We start from the raw sequence: 21,256 nt of genomic DNA on the forward strand, positions 1-21,256 counted from the left end.
TCCTACCCCCTTTCTTTCTTCCAAGGCCTTCTGTCCTCTTCTATCACACTCCCCCTTCTCTAGCCCTGTGTCTCTTTTACCAATCAACTTCCCAGCTCTTTACTTCATTCCTCCCCCTTCAGGTTTCACCTATCACCTTGTGTTTCCCTCTCCCCTCCCCCTACCTTTTAAATCTACAACTCTTTTTCTCTAGTCCTGCACAAGGGTCTTGGCCCAAAACGTCAGCTGTGCTCTTTACTATAGAAGCTGTCCGGCCTGCTGAGTTCTTCCAGCATTTAGTGTGTGTTGCTAGTTATTTCAACACACTATGTAAATAGGAGTGTGGGAGCTTTGTTGGGCCGAATGGCCTGTTGTTGTCAAAAACTTTCTAATATTCTAATGCTTGTTATGACAGATTGGGAAGAAATGGCATTGGACAAAGCAGTGTGAGGTGGCTTTCCAAAAGGTAAAAGCAATAGTGATGTCAGACACTGTTCTCATTCATACATTATGATCCACATCGTCCAGTGAGGCTTGCCTGTGATGGCTTGTTTTATGGTATACGTGCATTCATGTCACATGTTATGAGTGATGGTAGTGAATACCTCATAACCTTTGCATCACGTTGCCTAATCGCTGCAGAGAAAAGTTCTGCACAGATTGACAGAGGCCTGAGTTTGTTTTGGGGTGTAGAATGTTTCAACTAGTACTTTATGGGAGAAAGTTTACCCTCATTACTGATCATCACCCACTGGTGCCCATTTTCAATCCACAGAAGGGTGATCCACTAACAGCAACAGAATGACTCCAGAGATGGGCTGTGTTTCTTTAGGCCACAGTTACGAGATCAAATTTAAGAGAACTAATCATGGAAATGCTGATGGATTGTCTCATTTGTCCTGGGAGCAGGAAATACCTGAAAAATTTACAGAAGAGGGCAGTCCACGTGAAAATAATGCAAATCAAAAGTCTCCCTTTTATAGCAGAGCTGATCCAAAGGGAACCAGAAAACCCCCCACACTCTCTCAGGTCTACTTGGCAACCCAAAATGACTGGAATGTGTGGCATAAATTCCAGTTACCCTACTTTTACTAGCATAGGTGAACTTGCCCTTGTTGTCAGATGCCTTATGTGAGGATTGAAAGTTGTTACACCATCCAAGCTGAGAGCTACAGTCTTGGAGGAGCTATGTGCTAGTCACCTCGGCATGGTCAAAATGAAAGCATTGGCTCAAAGTTTTGTCTGGTGGCCTGGGATAGATCAACAGATCGAGCAGCTTGCCACACACTGTTTGGGATGCCAACAGGTCCGGAAGATGACAAGAGCAGCATCTCTTCATCCTTGGGAATGGCTTGCATTTCCCTGGGAGGGGATTCACTTGGATTTTGCCAGGGCATTTATGGGCACAAATTTCTTGGTGGTAGTGGATGCAGATAGAAGGTGGCCAGAAATGTTCCCAATAGCCTCCACTATAGCCTGTTCTCAAGAACTGTTGTTCCAGAACACATAGTGACAATGGACCAGAGTTTGTGGCATAAGTTTCAGTCATTCCTGAAAATGAATTACATATTATATCTGCATTGTACCATCCAGCTATAAATTGTTTGGTGGAAAGGTTTGTCTAAAGAAGGCACTGCAAGCAATGTCAACAGAACTCACTACACTAATACAATCAGAAGCGAGCCTATTTCCTCCTTGAATATTGCAATGCAGCACACTCCACAAGCAACAACTCACCAGCTATGCTGTTCCTGGGTCATGCCTTGATATCCACAGACCCAATCTTAGAAGGAGTATACATGACAAACAGCTGAGACAAATTGAGGGCTTCTCAAACAAGGAGGTTCAATGTTTCACACCTGGACAAACAGTCCTGGTGAGGGACTTCAGAAGTAGAGGTTTCCCCCGCCATCCGAAGGTAGAGTGTTCCTATGAAACGGTTCGTAAGCCGAAATGTCGTAAAGCGAAGAAGCAATTACCATTTATTTATATGGGAAAATTTTGTGAGTGTTCGCAGACCCAAAAATAACCTACCAAATCATGCCAAATAACACATAAAACCTAAAATAACAGTAAGACATAGTAAAAGCAGGAATGATATGATAAATACACAGCCTGTATAAAGTAGAAATACTTTTCCACAATCATTGCCGGCATAGATCTCCGGAGCAAAAATCTCACGCAAGCGCCGTCGGCAGAAAATCTCATGCAAGCGCTGTTGGCAAGAACACTCTCTCCAGTAACCTTTAAACTATGAAGCTGCCAAATCATACCAAATAATACGTAAAAATCCACAGTCTATATCAAGTAGAAATAATGTATGTACAGTGTAGTATCACTTACCAGAATCAGGACAGTGCCAAGCACACTGATGATGGTGTGTTAGGCTGAGTCGTCGCAGGCTGGGTGGTGCAGTAGCCCCCATCCTCCAGGCCACCAAGCGATACATTGCCGCGAAGCACGCAGGGGTCCAGCGGTAGCCGGGACGCACCCAGCACATCTTTAAGAAAAAAGCCGAAATAAACATGCTAATTAATTACGTGCTGCCCAACACGTAATTATCGGCCCAGATCAGTGCCGATTGCATCGCCTCTGATTTAGGCTGACAATTATGTGTGGGGCGGCACCTAATTAATTAGCATGTTTATTTCCGTTTTTTTCTTGAAGATGTGCTGTGTGCCTCCTGGCTACTGCTGCATTCTCCGTGAATCCGTACAGTGTCTGTCTGGGGCCCGAGTGTTGGGGTGGTGGGACACAGGGGTGTCATCTCATCGTCGATCAGGGCAGGCAGCTCATCTTCTCCTATGACTGCCCGCCTCGATGTCGAAGGTCGAGGTTCGTCGTCTGCTGTAGCTGATGTGGAAGGCTTGCTTGACTGCTGAGCCTCGCGCATTTTTCTATCATACAGTTCTTTGTAAGGACTCAAAGAATCTTGCAAATATGCCCGAAACCGATGTACCCTTTCAAAACTAAAGTCGTACTTGATCATTACTCATTCGGTTTCGATTGTTATCCTTTCCTCTTCCAATTGCATCAGCTCTTCATCTATCAGTTCTTGGTCATGAGATGCCAAAACCTCTTCAATATCATCTTCATCAGCTTCCACAAGCCAAACTCATTTTGTCCTTACTTCGTTCACCACGATCAAAACGCTTAATTATGTCTAGATTTACGCTAAGTGTAACACCCTTACGAGTTCTTTCAGGCTTTCCCGACACCATAGAACTCATCTTGCAAACGACTACTCACAGGCTCGTGTTAAAGCAATGCTGGCGAGAATGCCATTCCGAATCCGGGGAGAGTGACTGCTCGGGGCGCGCGCTGATTTTTTTCACGCGCTGAATTTTTCTCGTAACAGTGAAAGCACCTTCTGAAAGCGAAAACAGGGTACTAATGTAGGTCTTTCATAACAGTGAGGTTTCATAAAGCGAACGTTCGAAAAGCGGGGGACACTTATAATCAAAAGTGGGTACTTGGAAAGCTTAAGGACAGACTAAGGACCACTCTCTTACCCAGCAGAGATTGTGTCTGATGTCAGCTAGAGACAATGCATCGATCAGTTGAGTAGAGCAAAGTCAATTGTTAGAGAGAAAAGGTGTTCAGAGCTGTTAGAACCACTTCTTGCAGTCCTAGAGTCAAGTCCTACAACCACCACGGAGGAGGCCCCAGAACCTGAGATTGGTTGACAGCCACATGTTTCACCTATCTAGCAGAGTGATCTCCCTTGTCAGGAAGGACGTTAGTAAAAAAGCTTCCACAGCAATTAAATCTTTTGGCCTGAATGGGACAATTTAAAATTACCATGCTGTGAATGTCTATAGAGTAGCTGTAGTATACTGTTTATATGACTAGAGAGCAGTATATTACATATATGAGTTGAAATACAGTCTATATTGAGTTGGAGTTTATAGCTAAGCAGTGAGAATGGTTGTGTATTTAGTATTTCAGTAATATTGTAAATATATTGTTTGATTAAGCATTCTTTAAGTAATTCAGTACGGGTTATACATAATGGCACGTGAATTACACCACCATGTCACATGTGAGTGCCCCACTAAAGAAAACTAAGTGCATGCATATTCTGGGCTCCCATGTTTTTCTTTTGATTATTTTCTGGAGTTCAAAACATAACATGGAGCACAATCAGGAAACTGTCCAGAGGTTAGCCAGAAATGTCAGGTCTTCCATATTCACATAGCATTCCTGAAATTCCTGACCCTTATTGTGTAGGAAGGAGTGAAGGATAAATGGCAAGAATTTGAAGCGGATCTACTAACATTTCACACGATCCCACAATACATGCACCGTGATGGAGCAGGAAAAGAAATCTAGTACTGTTACGTATCACAAACAAGATGTTTTAGTTTGTTGAACATTTTCCCTATAATTCTGGAGTCCTAAGACCCATACTGATATTATTTGATCAAAAGTTACAGTATTTTAAGAATTCTCTAAAGAAGACTGTTTAGATCTATATCTTCTTTAGGCATCCGTTAGTCTCATGAGACCACGGATTTGTGCCTTGGAAGGTTTCCAGGGCACAGGCCTTGGCAAGGTTGTATGGAAGACCAGCAGTTGCCCATGCTGCAAGTCTCCCCTCTCCACGCCACCAATGTTGTCCAAGGCAAGGGCATTAGGACCCACATAGCTTGGCACCGGTGTCGTCGCAGAGCAATGTGTGGTTAAGTGCCTTGCTCAAGGACACACACACTGCCTCAGCCAAGGCTCGAACTAGTGACCTTCAAATCACTAGACGAACGCCCTAACCACTTGGCCACGCACCAACACTTAGATCTATAAGAAACATATTAATTGTACTTCTGAAGCAACAGGCAGCCCTGCTGCTTCTGCTTTTTGATATCCATGGGAATTGCATAACCCTGTCCCATACAGCTAGAAAGAATTTAGTGTAATTGGTGAGTAATTTTTAAGTTTATTCAAAACCAGGACTTAACTCAAAGTTTACACTCACAAAGCACGTGAACCGTTCCTCTTAGTACAGTTATGCAGTACTTACCTATAGACAGAACCTTTCTTCGCACAGTCAGACTGACATGGCCATTTCGGGCTGCGTTATGCATCAGATCTATCACATAACGGTGAGATTTTCCAGTAACTAATATTCCATCCACATAAACTAACTCATCTCCTGGGCGAAGACGACCATCTCTGTCAGCAGCCCCCATTGTAATTATAGCTCCGATAAGAATCTTCAGCGACGAAACAGAAAAAGTGTCAGTTATTTAAAAAAATGCCAATTTTGCTTAATGATACCATACACCAGGTGAGAACAAACACTAATTAAAATGATTGAAGACAAATACAAGTTATAACTTCTCACTTTCACCAATGTTATTGGAGAATTAACACCAGTTTATCTGTGAAATTTTTCACATTATTTTGATATTTGTTCAAACAGTAAGAGCATTGCATCACAGTCATCAGACAAAAACTGATAATTTAGAATACATGACCATTGCAGTATTTAGCATGTGATGCCTGTCACAGTAGCTCTACTAGATTCTAAAAACAACTGCACAGCTTCAATTAATTGTAAAGGTGATTTTACTGAAGCAGCAATTTGCGTTCAAAGTGATTTTTGAGATCTGCCAGATTTGCAACTGACTGTGTTCAATTCAAAAAAAATTCTGCTCACCTTTTATATTCAGGAAACATAATTATGTTGATTTAGATAGTTCAAAAGAATGAAGACTATTGTGAAATATTGATTAAGGAAGATTTCAATTTACCCATGTTTTCTTTAGTTTTATCTTCAGTATCCATTAGAATCAAAATATTATAAATAGTAGTGAAGGAGTAGCCTACTGTATCTTAATGTATTACGACAAGCCTTCCAGCTTGGCAAGAAATAACATATTGAAGACATTTTTGTCTGATCTGGATCAGACATTGATGAGTTCATGAATATATCATTTATCTCTGAACTCAGTTTGCCACTGAAGCTGTTGCTTGGCAATAAGAAAGAATATTCTAATGTTCTTTTCTCTGTGAAGATTTTTGTATTTCTTTTTGCATGACAAGAATGAAAAATAGTGATGCAGACAGAGACTTCCTGATGACAGTTGAATAATGGGAAAATGTCAGTTCAGACATTTTCCCATTACCTATTCCTCTTGATTGTGTCCTTTCTGGACTAGGTGAAAGATGTAGTTTGGAATTCTGTGCTCACGTAACAGCAAATCAAATTTTCTTTAATTTCCGTATCTTGAAGATTAGTAATATTTTACAGTAAGGGTTTCATTTTGAAAATTTGTATGGATGCATGGTAATATTTAGTTTAATCATCACTGGCCTCCAGTTAGCGATTGTGGGTTTTAATTAGTTTTGCATTTATTTCAGACTTTGCTCTTAGATAACACTTGTAGAGATGCAATGTACAAATCACTAATATGTAAGAGTCTTTGGGATTTTGATTAAATGCTAGGCATTTCTCAAAAAAAAAAGACATTTGTAAGGGTGGCCACCAGATGGGATCTGACATTCTTCCAGGTACCAAGCTCCAAATGACACTGCCAGAAACCAACAAGCAGGTCAGCTATATGGACCCTCATTTGCAAACTGATGGTAGCATGCAAAACAGGAAATATTACTTACATTCAAATTATTTATGACAATTTACATTCAATTTATTTATTTAAGTCCATAACTAGCATATATGTTTAACTTTTGTAACTCACTATGCTGAGGAAAGTGATTTAGAGCATAACTTACAACCATACACTTTTGGTTAATAGTTAAATAGTACTTTCAATTCTTTAAAATATTGTATAAGAATACTTTTGCATGGTAGTATGTGTTGTTGCTGCTGCAAGAAATAATGAGGATTACATACAAGTTTTTAAAAAATATCTTGAACCATGACACTAGTCCAGAATTTGTTCATAGAAGCAAAATTGTATTTAGGGATGATCTTGACAAAGTTTCCCACTATGTAGAAAATCTTGCCTATAGATCTCCTTTAAATAAGCTGAAGAATTTTCATGGACAGTATTTCAGGAAGTAAAATAGAACATAAATCTACTTTAAAATATTTATGCGAGAGACTTAACAAAGCAAGTACCTACAATGAGATTTAATTGAGTCAGATGGCTTGCAAAACAAATAATGCTATTTTATTAACATTATTTTAGGACTGATTTTTAGCACTTGGTAAGAATAGATTGTAAGTAACTTAAATGCATATCAGTTCTAGTTTCTCTAGACCAGAGACAGCGAACCTTTCAGAGAGCGTGTGCCAAACTGGCAATAATCTTCCTGAAAATTCTCTTGCTTGCCATGGTAATTTTGAGCAGAAATTATCAATGATTAATGAATTAGTAACAATAATTAGACTACAAAACATAGGCGCAAAATTAGCTATTTGGCCCATCAAGCCTTATCTGCTATTCGATCATGGCTGATCTATTTGCCTTCACCATTCCATTCTCCTGTCTTCTCCCTGTAACCTTTCTTTCATTTCCTGTTTTGATTTGCCATTATCTCCCCTTTTAATATCATTTCCACATTCGGTATACTTTTAGAGGCAATGATGAGTCCTTTATTAAGGATGAGGTTTCGGGGTACCCGGAGGTAGACAACGAATAGATCAAATTCAGCATGGCTTCCTTAAGGGGAAATCTTGCATGACAGATCAGTTAGAATTCTTTTCAGGGAATAACAGACAAGATAGACAAAGGAGAGTCAGCATATGTTGCTTACTTGGATGTTCAGAAGACCTTTGACAAAATGCTTCACATGAGGCTGCTAAACAAGATGAGAGCCCATGGTGTTACAGGATAGATAACAGCATGGATAGAAGACTGGCTGACCAGAAGAAGGCTAAGAGTTCTCCTCTAGTTGGCAACTAGTGGTGTTGTACTGTTTCTCTGACTATTCCTTTTCATGTTATATGTTAATGATCTGGGTGAAAGAATTGATGGCTTTGTGTCCAAAATAGGTGGAGGAACATGTTGTGTTGAGGAATCAGGGAGTCTGCGCAAGGTATTGGATAGATTAGAAGACTGAACAAATAAAATGCAGTGTAGGGAAGTGTATGGTCATGCACTTTGGTAGAAGGCATAACTTCATTTTTTTGAGGAAAAAGGATGGGTCTTGTTGCTTATTTATGTTTATTCATTGTATTACTATTAATAAAAGTACAACAATGAACTCCACCATGGATGGTCCCAAGCTCAACTGCAAGAGGAGGAGAGTTGGGCATGGGGCTGGCATTAAAACCCCATCCATTAAAACCCAGTGCAAAAGAAATGCCAACAGAAGCTCCAAAGACTTCCTCCCCGGAAGAGGAAGGATCTTTAAAGATGGGCTACACCTGGAGACATTATGAAAGTTTGGTCCCGGATAAAGGATTCTGGTGAGCTGCTGTAGGTGGCCTGTGCCCCAGAAAGGTGAGATGGGTATAAGAAGAGGAAATGAGAGACTGAAATAAATGAAGCATTTTAGAAAACTTGTTCAAAATGTATAAAAATAAAATTTTCAAACAGACAATTGAAAAATAGTGGTTTCTAAATGGTATTACTGTTGTAACCTTTTACTGTTTAAATACTGATGTGTACAGGAGGTCTGTGAGGTTTAAATGAAAACATCCAATGTTTTGTGTTTTCACAACCATCTAGCTGGCACTAAACCAACATGTAACATTTCCTGTAAAAATGTTCTGGTTGTAAAAGATTCTGGTTGTAAAAGAAGCTGCTTCATTTGGTGATAAGATAATCATTAAGTGTCTTTTCATTATGGTTGGGATTTAAAGAATTGAGGGGCAGCACTGCACACCATGTGCCAACAAAATTTTTGCATGTGTCATTGGTTCGCCACCTCTGCGAGTCTAGACTTTGTGGTGAAGGATACAAAGATTGCTGTCTGTGAAGCAATGTCAGCTAATCTTTGAGAAATTTGTCTATATTTCAGACTTAGTTCCTCAGTAAAATAAACACAGGCTCAGAATTTAGAGAAATAACAATATGTTCACTGCAATGACAGTCCAATGAATTAGATTCGAATGGATTACAACAGATATTCAGAAATTTGAAATTAAACTTGTAATGTTGAAAATGCAATGATCAGTCAGCCTCTGAAAAACTGTCAAGTATTATCAGGATTTTATTTATTGTTGTAAAGATTGAAATGCTTCTTCTTTGGCTTTTATTCTGGAAACTGAAATGAATATTACAGCTTACTTACTGGTTGACCAGGTTCATCTCCCCCCAGGATTCTGAAACCAAATCCAGATTCTTGTCTGCGTAAATAGACATCTAATTCACGGTAATCTGGACCTAATTTGAATGAAATGAAGATCAAATACAATCAAAATGGTAAAACACAACCTTATACTTGTGAATTCTCTCAGTGAATTTAAAATAATACAACCAAATGTGCTTTACATTAGTTCCTACAACATGGAATACAAGGACTGCATTACACCAACAAAGACTTGTGTGAGTTCCAAAGATGAAAAATTTCTAGAATAAATAATCCAGAAAACCAAAAGAGGATCCTGCTCACTGTGGCTGATTGCTTTTACTTATCCATTAGATTAGAAGTGCTTCAAAGACCAAGGGATTCTGAGTTAATAAATAATAATAGAATTTATTGGATTCAGTTCTGTGATCCAGAATTCTCTGCAGCTGGCAACAAAGAGAATTTAGTCTCCAAAGCTAAGGCAGAAATATGATGTGCCTCATGCAATTATCATCATCTCAACCAAACTTAGAAATGGTCAGCAATTACTTCAAATGGAAAAAATAGTTCTGGTATCAGGATTTAATGTTTACCTTTTTAATTTGCTCAAAGGCATCTTGCAAAAGGCATCTCAGCAAAACAGACCTTCTTAAGTATTTTAAGCATGTATATACAGATAGTAATTCAAGTAGCAAGAATAGAAAGAACAGGTTTATGGCCTGAACAACTTATAAAGAATAATTTTCAACCCAGAAAAGTGTGATTCACTTTGGAAGGTCAAATTTGAAGGCAGAATACAGGGTCAAGGGCAGGATTCATAGCAGTGTGGAGGAAAAGAGGGAATTTGGGATCCTCATTCACAGATCCCTCAAAGTTGCCATGCAAGTTGATAGAGTTGTTAAAAAGGTGTATGGTGTGTTAGTCTTCATGAGTCGGGGGGGGGGGGGTTGAGTTCAAGAGCAACGAGATAATGCACTACAAAATGCTAGTTAAGACTACACTTGGAATATAGTGTTCACCTCATTACAGGAATGAGGTGGAAGCTTTAGAGAGAGTGCAGAAGAGTTTTACGGGGATTCTGACTGAACTTGTCTTATGAGGATAGGGTGCATAAACGAGGGCTTTCTCCTTGGAGTAAAGGAGGACGAAGGCTGACTTGATTGAGGTGTACAAGATGATGAGGCATAGATTGAGTGGACAGGTAGAAAGATTCCCCAGGTGGAAACAGCTAATACGGGGGGCATAATTTGAAGGTGATTGGAGGAAAATATAAGGGTGGATGTCAGGGTTAAGTTTTTTTTTTACAAAGTGTGGTGGGTGCATGGAACACACTTCCAAGGGTGGTGGTAGAGGCAGGTTCATCAGGGACCTTCATGACACTGTTAGAAAGGCACATGGATAAAAGAAAAGTGGAGGGCTATGTGGAAAGAAAGATTTAGAATAATCTTAGAAGTGGGTTAAAAGGTTGGCAAAACATTGTGGGCCTATACTGCGCTGTATGTAATGTTCTATGTTCTCTAGTAACATCTGCCCATGTATCTCCCACAAAATTTTAATTAACGTTAATGTCTGAACTCTGTAACATTCAGTTAATAGCTTTGATTAAAAAAGTTTATCTAGTATGCTAAACATAATTAGTCTTTTTCAGAATTTTCCTCTGTTGGGAAAGAGCAGTCAGCGAGCAGAATACCATTTCGGATGAAAATGATTTGTGACTGAGGTGGATGACGGGTGACTGATCAATCAGCTCGTAGAACACACAGTGTTTAAATTAGGCTGCTACAAGAGAAAGTTTTCTCTAGTCACTCACTTTTCTAAATTAAAAATCTTTTACTTGTTCCTTAATTGTCTGCATGTACTAGTCAATATAGGTGGTAGTAAAATGGCATTTTGTTTTCAGATGGAGTGCCATAGGTCAAAACTCAAGTTGTTAATAAACAGGAGGATTGGGTTGCGTTTTTAATAGTTTAGTAATATTGTAAATGCATTGTTTGATTAAGCCTTGTTTGCTTAAATAATTCATTATGGGTTATATGGGAAAGTACGTGAAAAGCATACGTCATTACACCACGTTATAAGTGTGCACGTCACTAAAGTAAAAACATAATGAAGTACACATTATCCCCACCTCCATGTTTTTCTTTCCATTAGTTTTATGTTATGGAGTTATAAAACATAAATTAATGTTTTGTAACTACCTACCTACCTGTTGGAGAGCAGTGAGACATTCGAGTTAAAAAAAAGTGCAGCATGTTTTCTTTGCAAAAGGAGAAAGATAATTGAGTTAAAAAAGGCAGAAAACAGACAAAATTCACAGGCTTATAAACAGTGAATAGTGGGTGATAGAAAAAGCAGAAATGGCTACATTGATAAGATAGATGCGTTCAACTGCACAACAGATAATTGGATTTGGATACAGAGTGATTTGAGCAGTAATTTAAAGCAAATGGAATAGCTGAAGAGAAACAAGTTCCAGTTTTGCTGAGTGTAAATGGTGGAAGATAATACAGTTTGCTTAGAAGTTTGACTGCTCCAACCAAACCAACCGAAATGAGCTTTGCTGATATCGTGAACATAATGCAGGATCATTTAGAACTGAAACCAGCGTTGATTGCAGAACTCTTTAGGTTTCATAAGTGGAATCAAAAGGAAGAGGAGACCATTTCAGCATACATGGCTGAATTAAATAAGCTGTCTGAGGATTATCAGTTCAGTGAGGGGCTTAATGATGCACTGCAAGATCATTTAGTATGCAGAATCTTACAAGAAAGCATTCAAAAACAGCTCCTAACTGAAGCACAACTCATATTTAAAAGACCAGTTGAAATCACTGTATTAATGTCAAAGCGCAATCAGAGACACAATCGAGTCAGGAATGAAAGTGATTGTGAACAAAATAACAACGTCTAAATAGAAGCCTGCCTGGCGGAACAAATTGTGTAATGTTGTGGCAGGGGATCACATACACCAGACCAATGCAGGTTTAAAGGCAAAACCTACAGATAATGCAACTAAGTATTACACATACAAAGAGCATGTTGGACAGACAAAAATAAATGGTCTGCACAGGGAAGAGAAAAAGATTAAAAAGTCAAGTTGCAGTTTCAAAAAGAGCATTAATCTGCCTGCCGATGATGAAAAATTTAATAATGGTAAGAGTGATACAGGACTGAGTAGCCTTGAGATTTAAAATGTGAAAACTAACATTAGACAAGCAATATGATGTACACCAGAAGTGAATGGCAAATTAATTAAAATGGAACTGGACATTGGCTCAGTTGTTGCAGTCATTCCACAAAATGAGTTTGAATGGCATTTCCAAGATACTGAACTGAAGCCTGAAGGTATCCAACTAAGAACTTACACTAGAGAAAAAATAACTCCTGTGAAAATGACATTCATTACAGTGAAATATAACAGCCAACAAGCCAAATTGGTAAAAACAGGAGGGCCAGCAATGTGGGGCAGTGGGTAGCTGAAACAACAACTTGATTGGAGATCCATCACTATTTGCATGCACATCCCCTGCAATAGTCACTGAAGACTAATTAAGAAAGGTACGGATGAGGCCACAGTAGTGTTCAAGGATGGCACTGGAAAACTCAAGTATATCAAAACATATCAGTGTTAAATGAAAATGCCACACCCAAGTTTCACAAAGCCTATCCAGTTCCAGATACCACTTGTGATACAGTAGTCAGTGAGTTAGATTGCATGGAGGCTGAAGGAATTCTTTACAAAGTAGGGTGCAGCTCATGGGCAATGCCAGTGGTCCCAGTAGCCAAGAAGGAGTGATCTGTCAGGATCTGTGGTGATTTTAATGCAAACATCAACCCAATACTGAAAGTAGATCAATGGTCTATGGTGAGGATGGAGGATAGCTTTGCAAACCTTCTGAAAAGTAAAAACGCTTCAGCAAAGTTGACTAAGTTGAGGAATAGTTACAGATGGTAATGGTAGGAGATTCCAAAGTATTTCTCACCATAAACCCTCACAAAGGGCTTTATTGCTATAATAGGATTATTTTTGCAGTACCATCTGCAGCTGTACTCAGGCAGAAGGCTATGGACGAGATGTTACAATGCTGCCCAGGCATGTAGTGTAACCTGGATAACATCACTGTTACCAGTGAGGATGATAAGGAACACCTCCAAAATGTCAAGACAGTGTTAAAAAGATAAGAAGATGATAGGCTCAGAGGATAACAGAAGTGTGAATTCTTTAAACCAAGCATCACTTACTGTGGTCACACTATTGATGCATAAGGATTACAGTGTGCTGAGAAAATTCAAGCAGTGGTGGATGCCCCAAGGCCAAAGAACATGTCACAGTTGCGACCCTTTTAAGGATTTGTCAATTACTATAATAGGTTCATGCCAAACCTGGCTATGTGCTCCATCCCTTGAACTCATTACTACAGATCAGGAAGAAATGGCAATGGACAAAGCAGTGGGAGGAGGCTTTCAAAAAGGTAAAGGAAGTACTGACATCAGACGCTGTACTCACACATTACGATCCACATCATCCAGTGAAGCTTGCCTGTCATGCCTCACCGTGTGGTATAGGGGCAGTCATGTCACACGCTATGAGTGATGGAAATGAACACCCATAGCCTTTGCATCACATTCCTTTACTGCTCCAGAGAAAAATTACACACAGATTGGCAGAGCCTTAAGCCTGATTTGGGGAGAACTTGCATGGGAAAGAGTTTACCCTCACTACTGATCATGAACCACTAACATCAGTTATCAAAACACGCAAGTGCGTTCCACTAACAGCAGAATCATTAATTCAGAGATGGGCTCTGTTTCTTGGAGGACACAATTACAAGATTGAATTCAAGAGGGCAATTAATCATGGAAATGCTGATGGATTGTCCCATTTATCCTTAGGAAAAAAACCTAAAAAATGTACAAAAGAGGAAACTCCTCAATGGATTCTCCTCAATGCAAATAGCAAGTCTCTCTATTACAGGAGATATGATCCAAAAGGAAATCAAGTTTATGTGGCAACCTAAAATGGCTGGACTGTGCAGCAGAAATTCCAGTTCTCCCATTTTTACCAGTGCCAGGGTGAACTTGCTCTTGACAAGGGTTGCCTTAAATGGGGATTGAGAGATGACACACTATCTACACGAAGAGCTAAAGTGTTGGAGGAGCTAAACGCTGGTCTTCTAGGCGTGATCAAAATGAAAGCATGGGCTCAAAGCTTTATCTGGTGGCCGGAATAGATCAACAGATTGAGCAGCTCGCCATGCACTGTTTGGAATGCTAACACATCCAGAAGATGCCAAGAGCAGTGCCTCTCTATCCCTGGGAATTGCCTGCATTATCCTGGTAGAGGATTCACGTAGCTTTTGCTAGAACATTCACGGGCACAAATTTCTTGCAGCTACAGAGTGGCCAGAAATATTCGCAATAGCTCCATTACATTTCAAACACTACTGATGTGTTGAGAAGCCCCTTCTCAAATACTGCTGTTCCAGAACACTTAATCAGTGACAATGCACCACTGTTTCTTGTGGAACAGTTTCAGTCATTCCTGATAATGAATGGAATAAAATATATTCCATTGGCACAGTACCACCCAACTACAAATGGCTTGGCAGTAAGTTTTGCCCAGAGTTTAAAGAATGCACTGCGAGCAATGTCAGCAGAACTCACTACACTGACACTGAACCAGCAGCTTGCCAGTCTCCTCCTTGTATATTGGAATGCAGCAGACTACATAACCAACAACTCAGCAGCTATGCTGTTCCTGGGTTGTCGCTTGTGTTCATGCTTGGATCTCCTCACACTCAGTCTCAGAAGTAGTATGCAGGACAAACAGCTGAGAGAAATTGAGGGCTCCTTAAACAAGGAGGTTCAATGTTTCACTCCTGGACAAATAGTCCTGGTGAGGGGCTACGGAGGTGATCAAAAGTTGGTTCCTGGAGAGATTAAGGACAGAACTTGACCACTCTCCTACACAGTGGAGATTGTGCCCGACATCATCTGCAGACACGGCATCGACCAGTTGAGGAAAGCAAAGTCAATTGTTAGAGAAGAAAGGTGTCCAGAGCTGTTAGAACCACTTCCTGCAGTTCCAGAGTCAAGTCCTACAACTAGCACAGAGGAGAACCCGAAACCTCAGATTGATTCACAGCCACAAGTCTCGCCTGCCAAGGAGAGTGAGTGACTCCCCTCGTCAGGAAAGACATTATCCCACAAGAATAAGAAATTCTCCACAGCTATTAAACCCTTAGGCCTGAAAAGGAGATTTACTATGCTGTGGGTTTTTATATATATATATATAAATACACATATACACAAAAGGCTAAGGAGCAATACATTACATATTTGAGTTGAGATGCGTTCTATATTGAGTTGGAGTTTATAGCTAAGCAGGGAGGAGTGTTGCGCATTTAATATTTCAGTGTGATTGAGGAAGGGTCGCAGCAGGAGGAGGAGCGAGGGGCTCGGGAGAGCACTGAGTGCTGGGAAGCAGCTCAGGTGAGTGTGCTTTAAAAAGGAGCATGGAGGGCAACTGAAGGGTTAATCAGAGTGTTGATTAGTTGATTAGAGGGAGTGAGTACTTGAGATAATTGGCAGGGACAAATAAAAGGAGGGGCAACTGAAGAGGAGCTGCCAGGAGGGTCCAGGTTGGGTGGTGGACGAGCCGAGCTGAGCTGAGCCTGGAAAATGGTGGAGAGAGAGAACATCAAGGAAAGAGCCAAGCTGTTGAAGGAAGTTTTTGGCGAGAGTGGAAGTGAACTAGAGATGGAGGTTGGCAGGGAAGAGGAACGGAATGGAAAGAGGAAGAAAAGAAAGCAGAGGTACGGGATATCAAACTCTGAGGAATCAGTGGATGATCAAAGCAGGACAGCAAAACAATGGAAAGAAGATGAAATTAAAGCAATTATAAAACTAAGTGAAGATGGGGCGTCATTTGGTGATTGGAACCTGATTTATTTGATGAAGATGCTCAACAAAATTCTAGTCGAGATTAAAGGAGCAAAGATTTTATGAAATGGATCGCTATTAGTGATTTGTCGGGATAGTTCTCAGCAAGGTAAAGTGATAAGATTATGTAAAATAGATGGCAAAGAAGTACAATGCTCAATACCCAACAATAGAAAGTGGACTAGAGGAGTTATTTTGGGGATATCAACGAAAGTTACTATGGATGAGATTAAACAGAACATAAAAGGAGCAAAAATTATTGAGGCCAAACGTTTGAAAGTTACAAGGAATGGGAAAAAGTGCGATAGTTTATCGGTAATGATTAACTTTGACGAAGAGAGATTGCCGACTAATGTTTACTTAGGGTATATGTGTTATGCGGTTAGAATATATATACCACTGCCTTTAAGATGCTATAAATGTCAGAAATTCAGGCACATTGCGGCGGTCTGCAGAGGAAAACAAAGATGCGGGAGATGCGCTGGAATACATGAATATGGGAAATGTGAAGCGGGAGCTATGCTGAAATGCTGCAATTATGGCGAGGAACACAGTGCTTATCGAGGGTGCATTTATAGCAAGAAGGCGGCTGAGATACAATATATAAAAGTAACTTCAGTTATGCAGAGGCAGTGAAGAAGTTGATTAAAAAAAGGCTGTCAAGCAAACGAGTACAGGGATTAATAAACTGGTGAATTGTAAGATCTGTAATATGGAAAATAAGGATACACCATTAATGAGTAGAAAGGACTTCGTGCTTTTTATGGTGGATGCAATTAATTGTTCAGCACAAACAAGCAAAAGAACTGAGAAAATTAAAATTATCGTCAAGTCTGCAGAAAAGTATCTTGGTATTAAAGGGATTAGGTGGGAAGAAGTCAAAGAAACGCTGAATGGAGGATCCAACAGTTCACAGGCAGGGGAGATGGAATCTTAATGGCAGTATATTTATCGCAAATGGTCAAGAATTTAAGAAATGTTTCAGAACTTAAGGAAAATCCTCAGATTTTATGGTTGAAGCCCAGGGTAAATGTGCAGAACTACAACAACAAATAGAAGTACCCGACAGAACAACGGTGAGTTGGAAAGAGATTGGAAAATGGAGGAAATTATTACAAGGATACAAAAGGAAAAAGAGTTTGTTGCAAAGTGAATTATCTACATTCAGATTATAAAATTAAAACATGGAAGCAAATGAAGAAGAACTCTGAGGTCTCAGTAAACAACTGCAGGCTACGATCCAAGAAAAGGAGAACCTGAAAAAGCAGATAGACTTGGAAAAATAAGAAGTTTAAAAGTATAATGTGCGATAATTACTATTCTTTAACAAGATGATTTTAGTCTTACAGGTGATGTAGATGAAATCAATGTAATTGAGGTAATGCAACTACGCGAAAACGTGACATAATTAGGGAAGAATAACAGTTTGCAGCATTATCTAATGAGCGCATTAATCATTCACGAGGGATTGTAACTACAGAGTGAAGCTAATAGAGAACTGCAGGCTGAACTAGATTGTCTGAAGTAGAGAACTCCAGGACATATTTGGTTGGAACACCACAAGTCTAGCAGGTGGTGGCAATGCACTGAAAACTGATTGCCAACCGCCATTAAACAAGAAGAAGAAGAAGAGGAGCGGCCAGTGTGTGAGTGGCTCAGAGATGGAGTGGAGCTTTGAGGCTTTGGCTCAAGAGGTTTCGGCCAGCAGAGGCTGAGGACGAGCCTGCTCCCAGTGAGGTAAGACTGGGTAAGTTCCTTTAATTTAATTAGCTTAGGAGTAGGTAATGGAGGCAGTAGTTAGGGTAGTCGAGTGCTCTGTATGCAGTAGGTGGGAAGTCAGGGACAGCACAATTGTCCCTGATGACCACACCTGTAAAAGGTGCATCCAGCTGCAGCTCCTGACAAACAGAGTTAGGGAACTGGAGCTGGAGCTGGATGAACTTTGGATCATTCCTGAGGCAGAGGTAGAAATAGACAGGAGGTTCAGGGAGATAGTCACTCCTAAAAGTCAGGAGGCAGGAAGCTGGGTGACTGTCAGGAGAGGGAAGGGGAGTAGACAGAGTGAGCAGAGCACCCCTGTAGCCATTCCCATCAATAATAAGTTCTGTATATCGTTTTGGATACTGTTGATGGGGATGACCTACCAGGAACAAGTTGTAGTGGTCACGTCTCTGGCACCCAGACTGGACCCTCAGCTCAGAAAGGAAGGAGGTAAAAGAGGAGAGCAGTAGTGATAGGGGATTCGATAGTTAGGGGGACAGATAAGAGGTTCTGTGGGAGAGACTGAAAATCCCGGATGGTCTGTTCCCTCCTGGTGCCAGGGTCTGCGATACCTTAGATCGAATTCTTGGTATTCTCAGGAGGGAGGGTGAGCAGCCAGATGTCGTGGTCCATGTAGGGACCAATGACATGGATAGGAAGGAGGAGGAGGTCCTGCAAAGAGAGTATAGGGAGTTAGGTGCAAAGTTGAAGGACAGGACCTTCAGGGTTGCAATCTCAGGATTGCTACCCGTGCCACGTGCTAGTGAGGCTAGAAATAGGAAGATAATGCAGCTAAGTACATGGCTAAGGAGATAGTGCAGGAGGGAGGGCTTCATGTTTCTAGACAATTGGGCTTTGTTCCAGGGAAGGTGGGAACTGTTCCGACGGGATGGGTTGCACCTGAACTGGAGGGGGACTAACATCCTTGCGGGTAGGTTTGCTAGTTCTGCTCGGGGGTTTAAGCTAGATTGCAGGGGAGGGGAACCAGAGTGTTAGAGCAGATAGTGAGGTGGAAGTGGATAAAGGTCATGCGAGGACTGCATGTATAGACAGTAATCAAAGGTTTGTATGTGATAGAAATGTTCTCAGGTGCATCTATTTCAATGCAAGGAGTACTGTAGGTAAGGCAGATGAGCTTAGGGCGTGGATTAGCACGTGGAATTACGACATTATTGCTATTAGTGAGACTTGGTTGCAGGAAGGCCGGGACTGGCAGCTTAATGTTCTGGGGTTCCGTTGTTTCAGACATGACAGAGGGGGAGGGATGAAAAGGGGAGGAGTGGCATTACTAGTCAGGGAGAATATCGCAACTGTGCGTAGACACGACAGCCCGGAGGGCTTATCTACAGAGGCCATATGGGTGGAGCTGAGGAATGGGAAAGGTGTGACCACACTAATAGGGTTGTATTATAGACCGCCCAATAGTCAGAGAGATTTGGAGGAGCAAATCTGTAGAGAGATAGCAGACCGATGTAAGAAACAGAAAGTTGTAATAGTAGGGGATTTTAACTTTCCACTTATTGACTGGGACTCCCACACTGTGAAAGGATTAGATGGTGTGGAGTTTGTCAAATGCGTTCAGGAAAGTTTTCCAAATCAATATATAGAGGTACCAACGAGAGAAGCTGCAATACTTGATCTCCTATTAGGGAACCAGACAGGTCGGGTGACAGAAGTATATATAGGCGAACATTTTGGGTCCAGTGACCATTATGTCATTAGTTTCAAGTTAATTATGGATAAGGATAGGTCTGGTTCTCGAGTTAAGGTTCTAAATTGGAGAAGGGCCAATTCTGAGGAAATGAGAAAGGGTCTAGGAAGAATAGATTGGGATAAGTTGTTTTCTGGCAAGGATGTGTTCATATGTGGAAGGCATTCAAAGGCGAAATTTTGAGAGTGCAGAGTTTGCATGTTCCTGCCAGGATTAAAGGCAAAGTCAACAGGCATAGGGAACCTTGGTTTTCAAGGGACATTGGCGATCTGGTTAAGAAAAAGAGAGAGGTGTATAGCAGGTATAGGTAACAAGAAACAAATGAGATACTTGAAGAGTATAGAAAATGTAATAAAATACTAAAGAAGGAAATCAGGAAAGCAAAACGAAGACATGAGTTTGCTTTGGCAGATAATGTGAAGGTAAACCCAAAGGGTTTCTACAAGTATGTTAAGAGTAAAAGGATAGTAAGGAACAAAATTGGTCCCCTAGAAGATCAAAGTGGTTGTCCATGTGTGGAGCCTCACAAGATGGGGGAGATCTCCAACAAGTTTTTTGCATCAGTATTTACTCAGGAAACTGGCATAGCATATATGGAAGGAAGGGAAACAAGCAGCAGCGTCATGGAACATATAGAGATTAAAGAGGAGGAGGAGATGCTTGCTGCCTTACAGTGAATAAAGGTTGATAAATCCCCCGAGCCTGACATGATATTTCCTTGGACCTTGAGAGAGACTAGTGTAGAAATTGCAGGGGCCCTGGCAGAAATATTTAAAATGTCCTTAGCCATGGGTATGGTGCCGGAAGATTGGAGGGTAGCTCATGTTGTTCCGTTGTTTAAAAAAGGCTCGAGAAGTAAACAAGGTAATTACAGGCTGGTGAGACTGACATCAGTAGTAGGTAAGTTATTTGAAGGTATTCTGAGAGATCGGATATACAAGTATTTGGACAGCCAAGGGCTGATTAAGGATAGTCAGCATGGCTTTGTGTGTGGTAGATCGTGTTTAAAGAATCTTGTAGAGTTTTTTGAGGTGGTTACCAAGAAAGTAGACAAAGGAGAGGCTGTGGATGTTGCCTACATGGACTTTAGTAAGGCCTTTGACAAGGTCCCACATGGGAGGTTAGTTCAGAAGGTTCAGACACTAGGTATCCATGGAGAGGTTGTAAACTGGATTCGAAATTGGCTGTGTGGGAGAAGACAGAGAGCGGTAGTGGATGATTGCTTATCAGACTGGAGGCCTGTGAATAGTGGTGTGCTTCAAGGATCTGTGCTGGGACCATTGTTGTTTGTTGTCTATATCAATGACCTAGATGATAATGTGGTAAATTAGATCAGCAAGTTTGCTGATGACACTAAGATTGGAGGCATTATGGACAGTGAGGAAGGCTTTCAAAGGGATCTGGACCAACTGGAAAAATGGACCAGAAAATGGCAGATGGAACTTAATGCAGACAAGTGTGAGGTGTGGCACCTTGGAAGGACAAATCAAGGTAGGACATACACAGTAAATGGTAGGGCACTGAGGAGTGCAGAGGAACAAAGAGATCTGGGAGTTCAGATACATAATTCCCTGAAAGTGGTGGCACAGGTAGGCAGGGTTGTAAAGAAGGCTTTGGCATCTGGGCATTCATAAATCAAAGTATTGAGTATAGCAGATGGGGTGTT

General features: G+C 40.8%; 1 protein-coding gene across 10 annotated transcripts in view; it reads right to left on the reverse strand.

Annotated features, from left to right (window-relative positions):
- The window catches only part of magi2a (membrane associated guanylate kinase, WW and PDZ domain containing 2a), a 586,144-nt gene that overhangs the window by 67,461 nt on the left and 497,427 nt on the right, over positions 1-21,256 (reverse strand). For all 10 annotated transcript variants that reach the window (XM_072241070.1, XM_072241069.1, XM_072241068.1 and 7 more), the window contains 2 exons: positions 9,181-9,272; positions 4,997-5,189 (listed from right to left, as the gene is read on the reverse strand). In XM_072241070.1, coding sequence (XP_072097171.1) covers positions 4,997-5,189; positions 9,181-9,272 — 285 coding nt within the window. The remainder of the gene's footprint in view (positions 1-4,996; positions 5,190-9,180; positions 9,273-21,256) is intronic.

This window comes from Mobula birostris, chromosome 23 (assembly GCF_030028105.1).
Source record: "Mobula birostris isolate sMobBir1 chromosome 23, sMobBir1.hap1, whole genome shotgun sequence".
Taxonomy (NCBI): Eukaryota; Metazoa; Chordata; class Chondrichthyes; order Myliobatiformes; family Myliobatidae; genus Mobula; species Mobula birostris.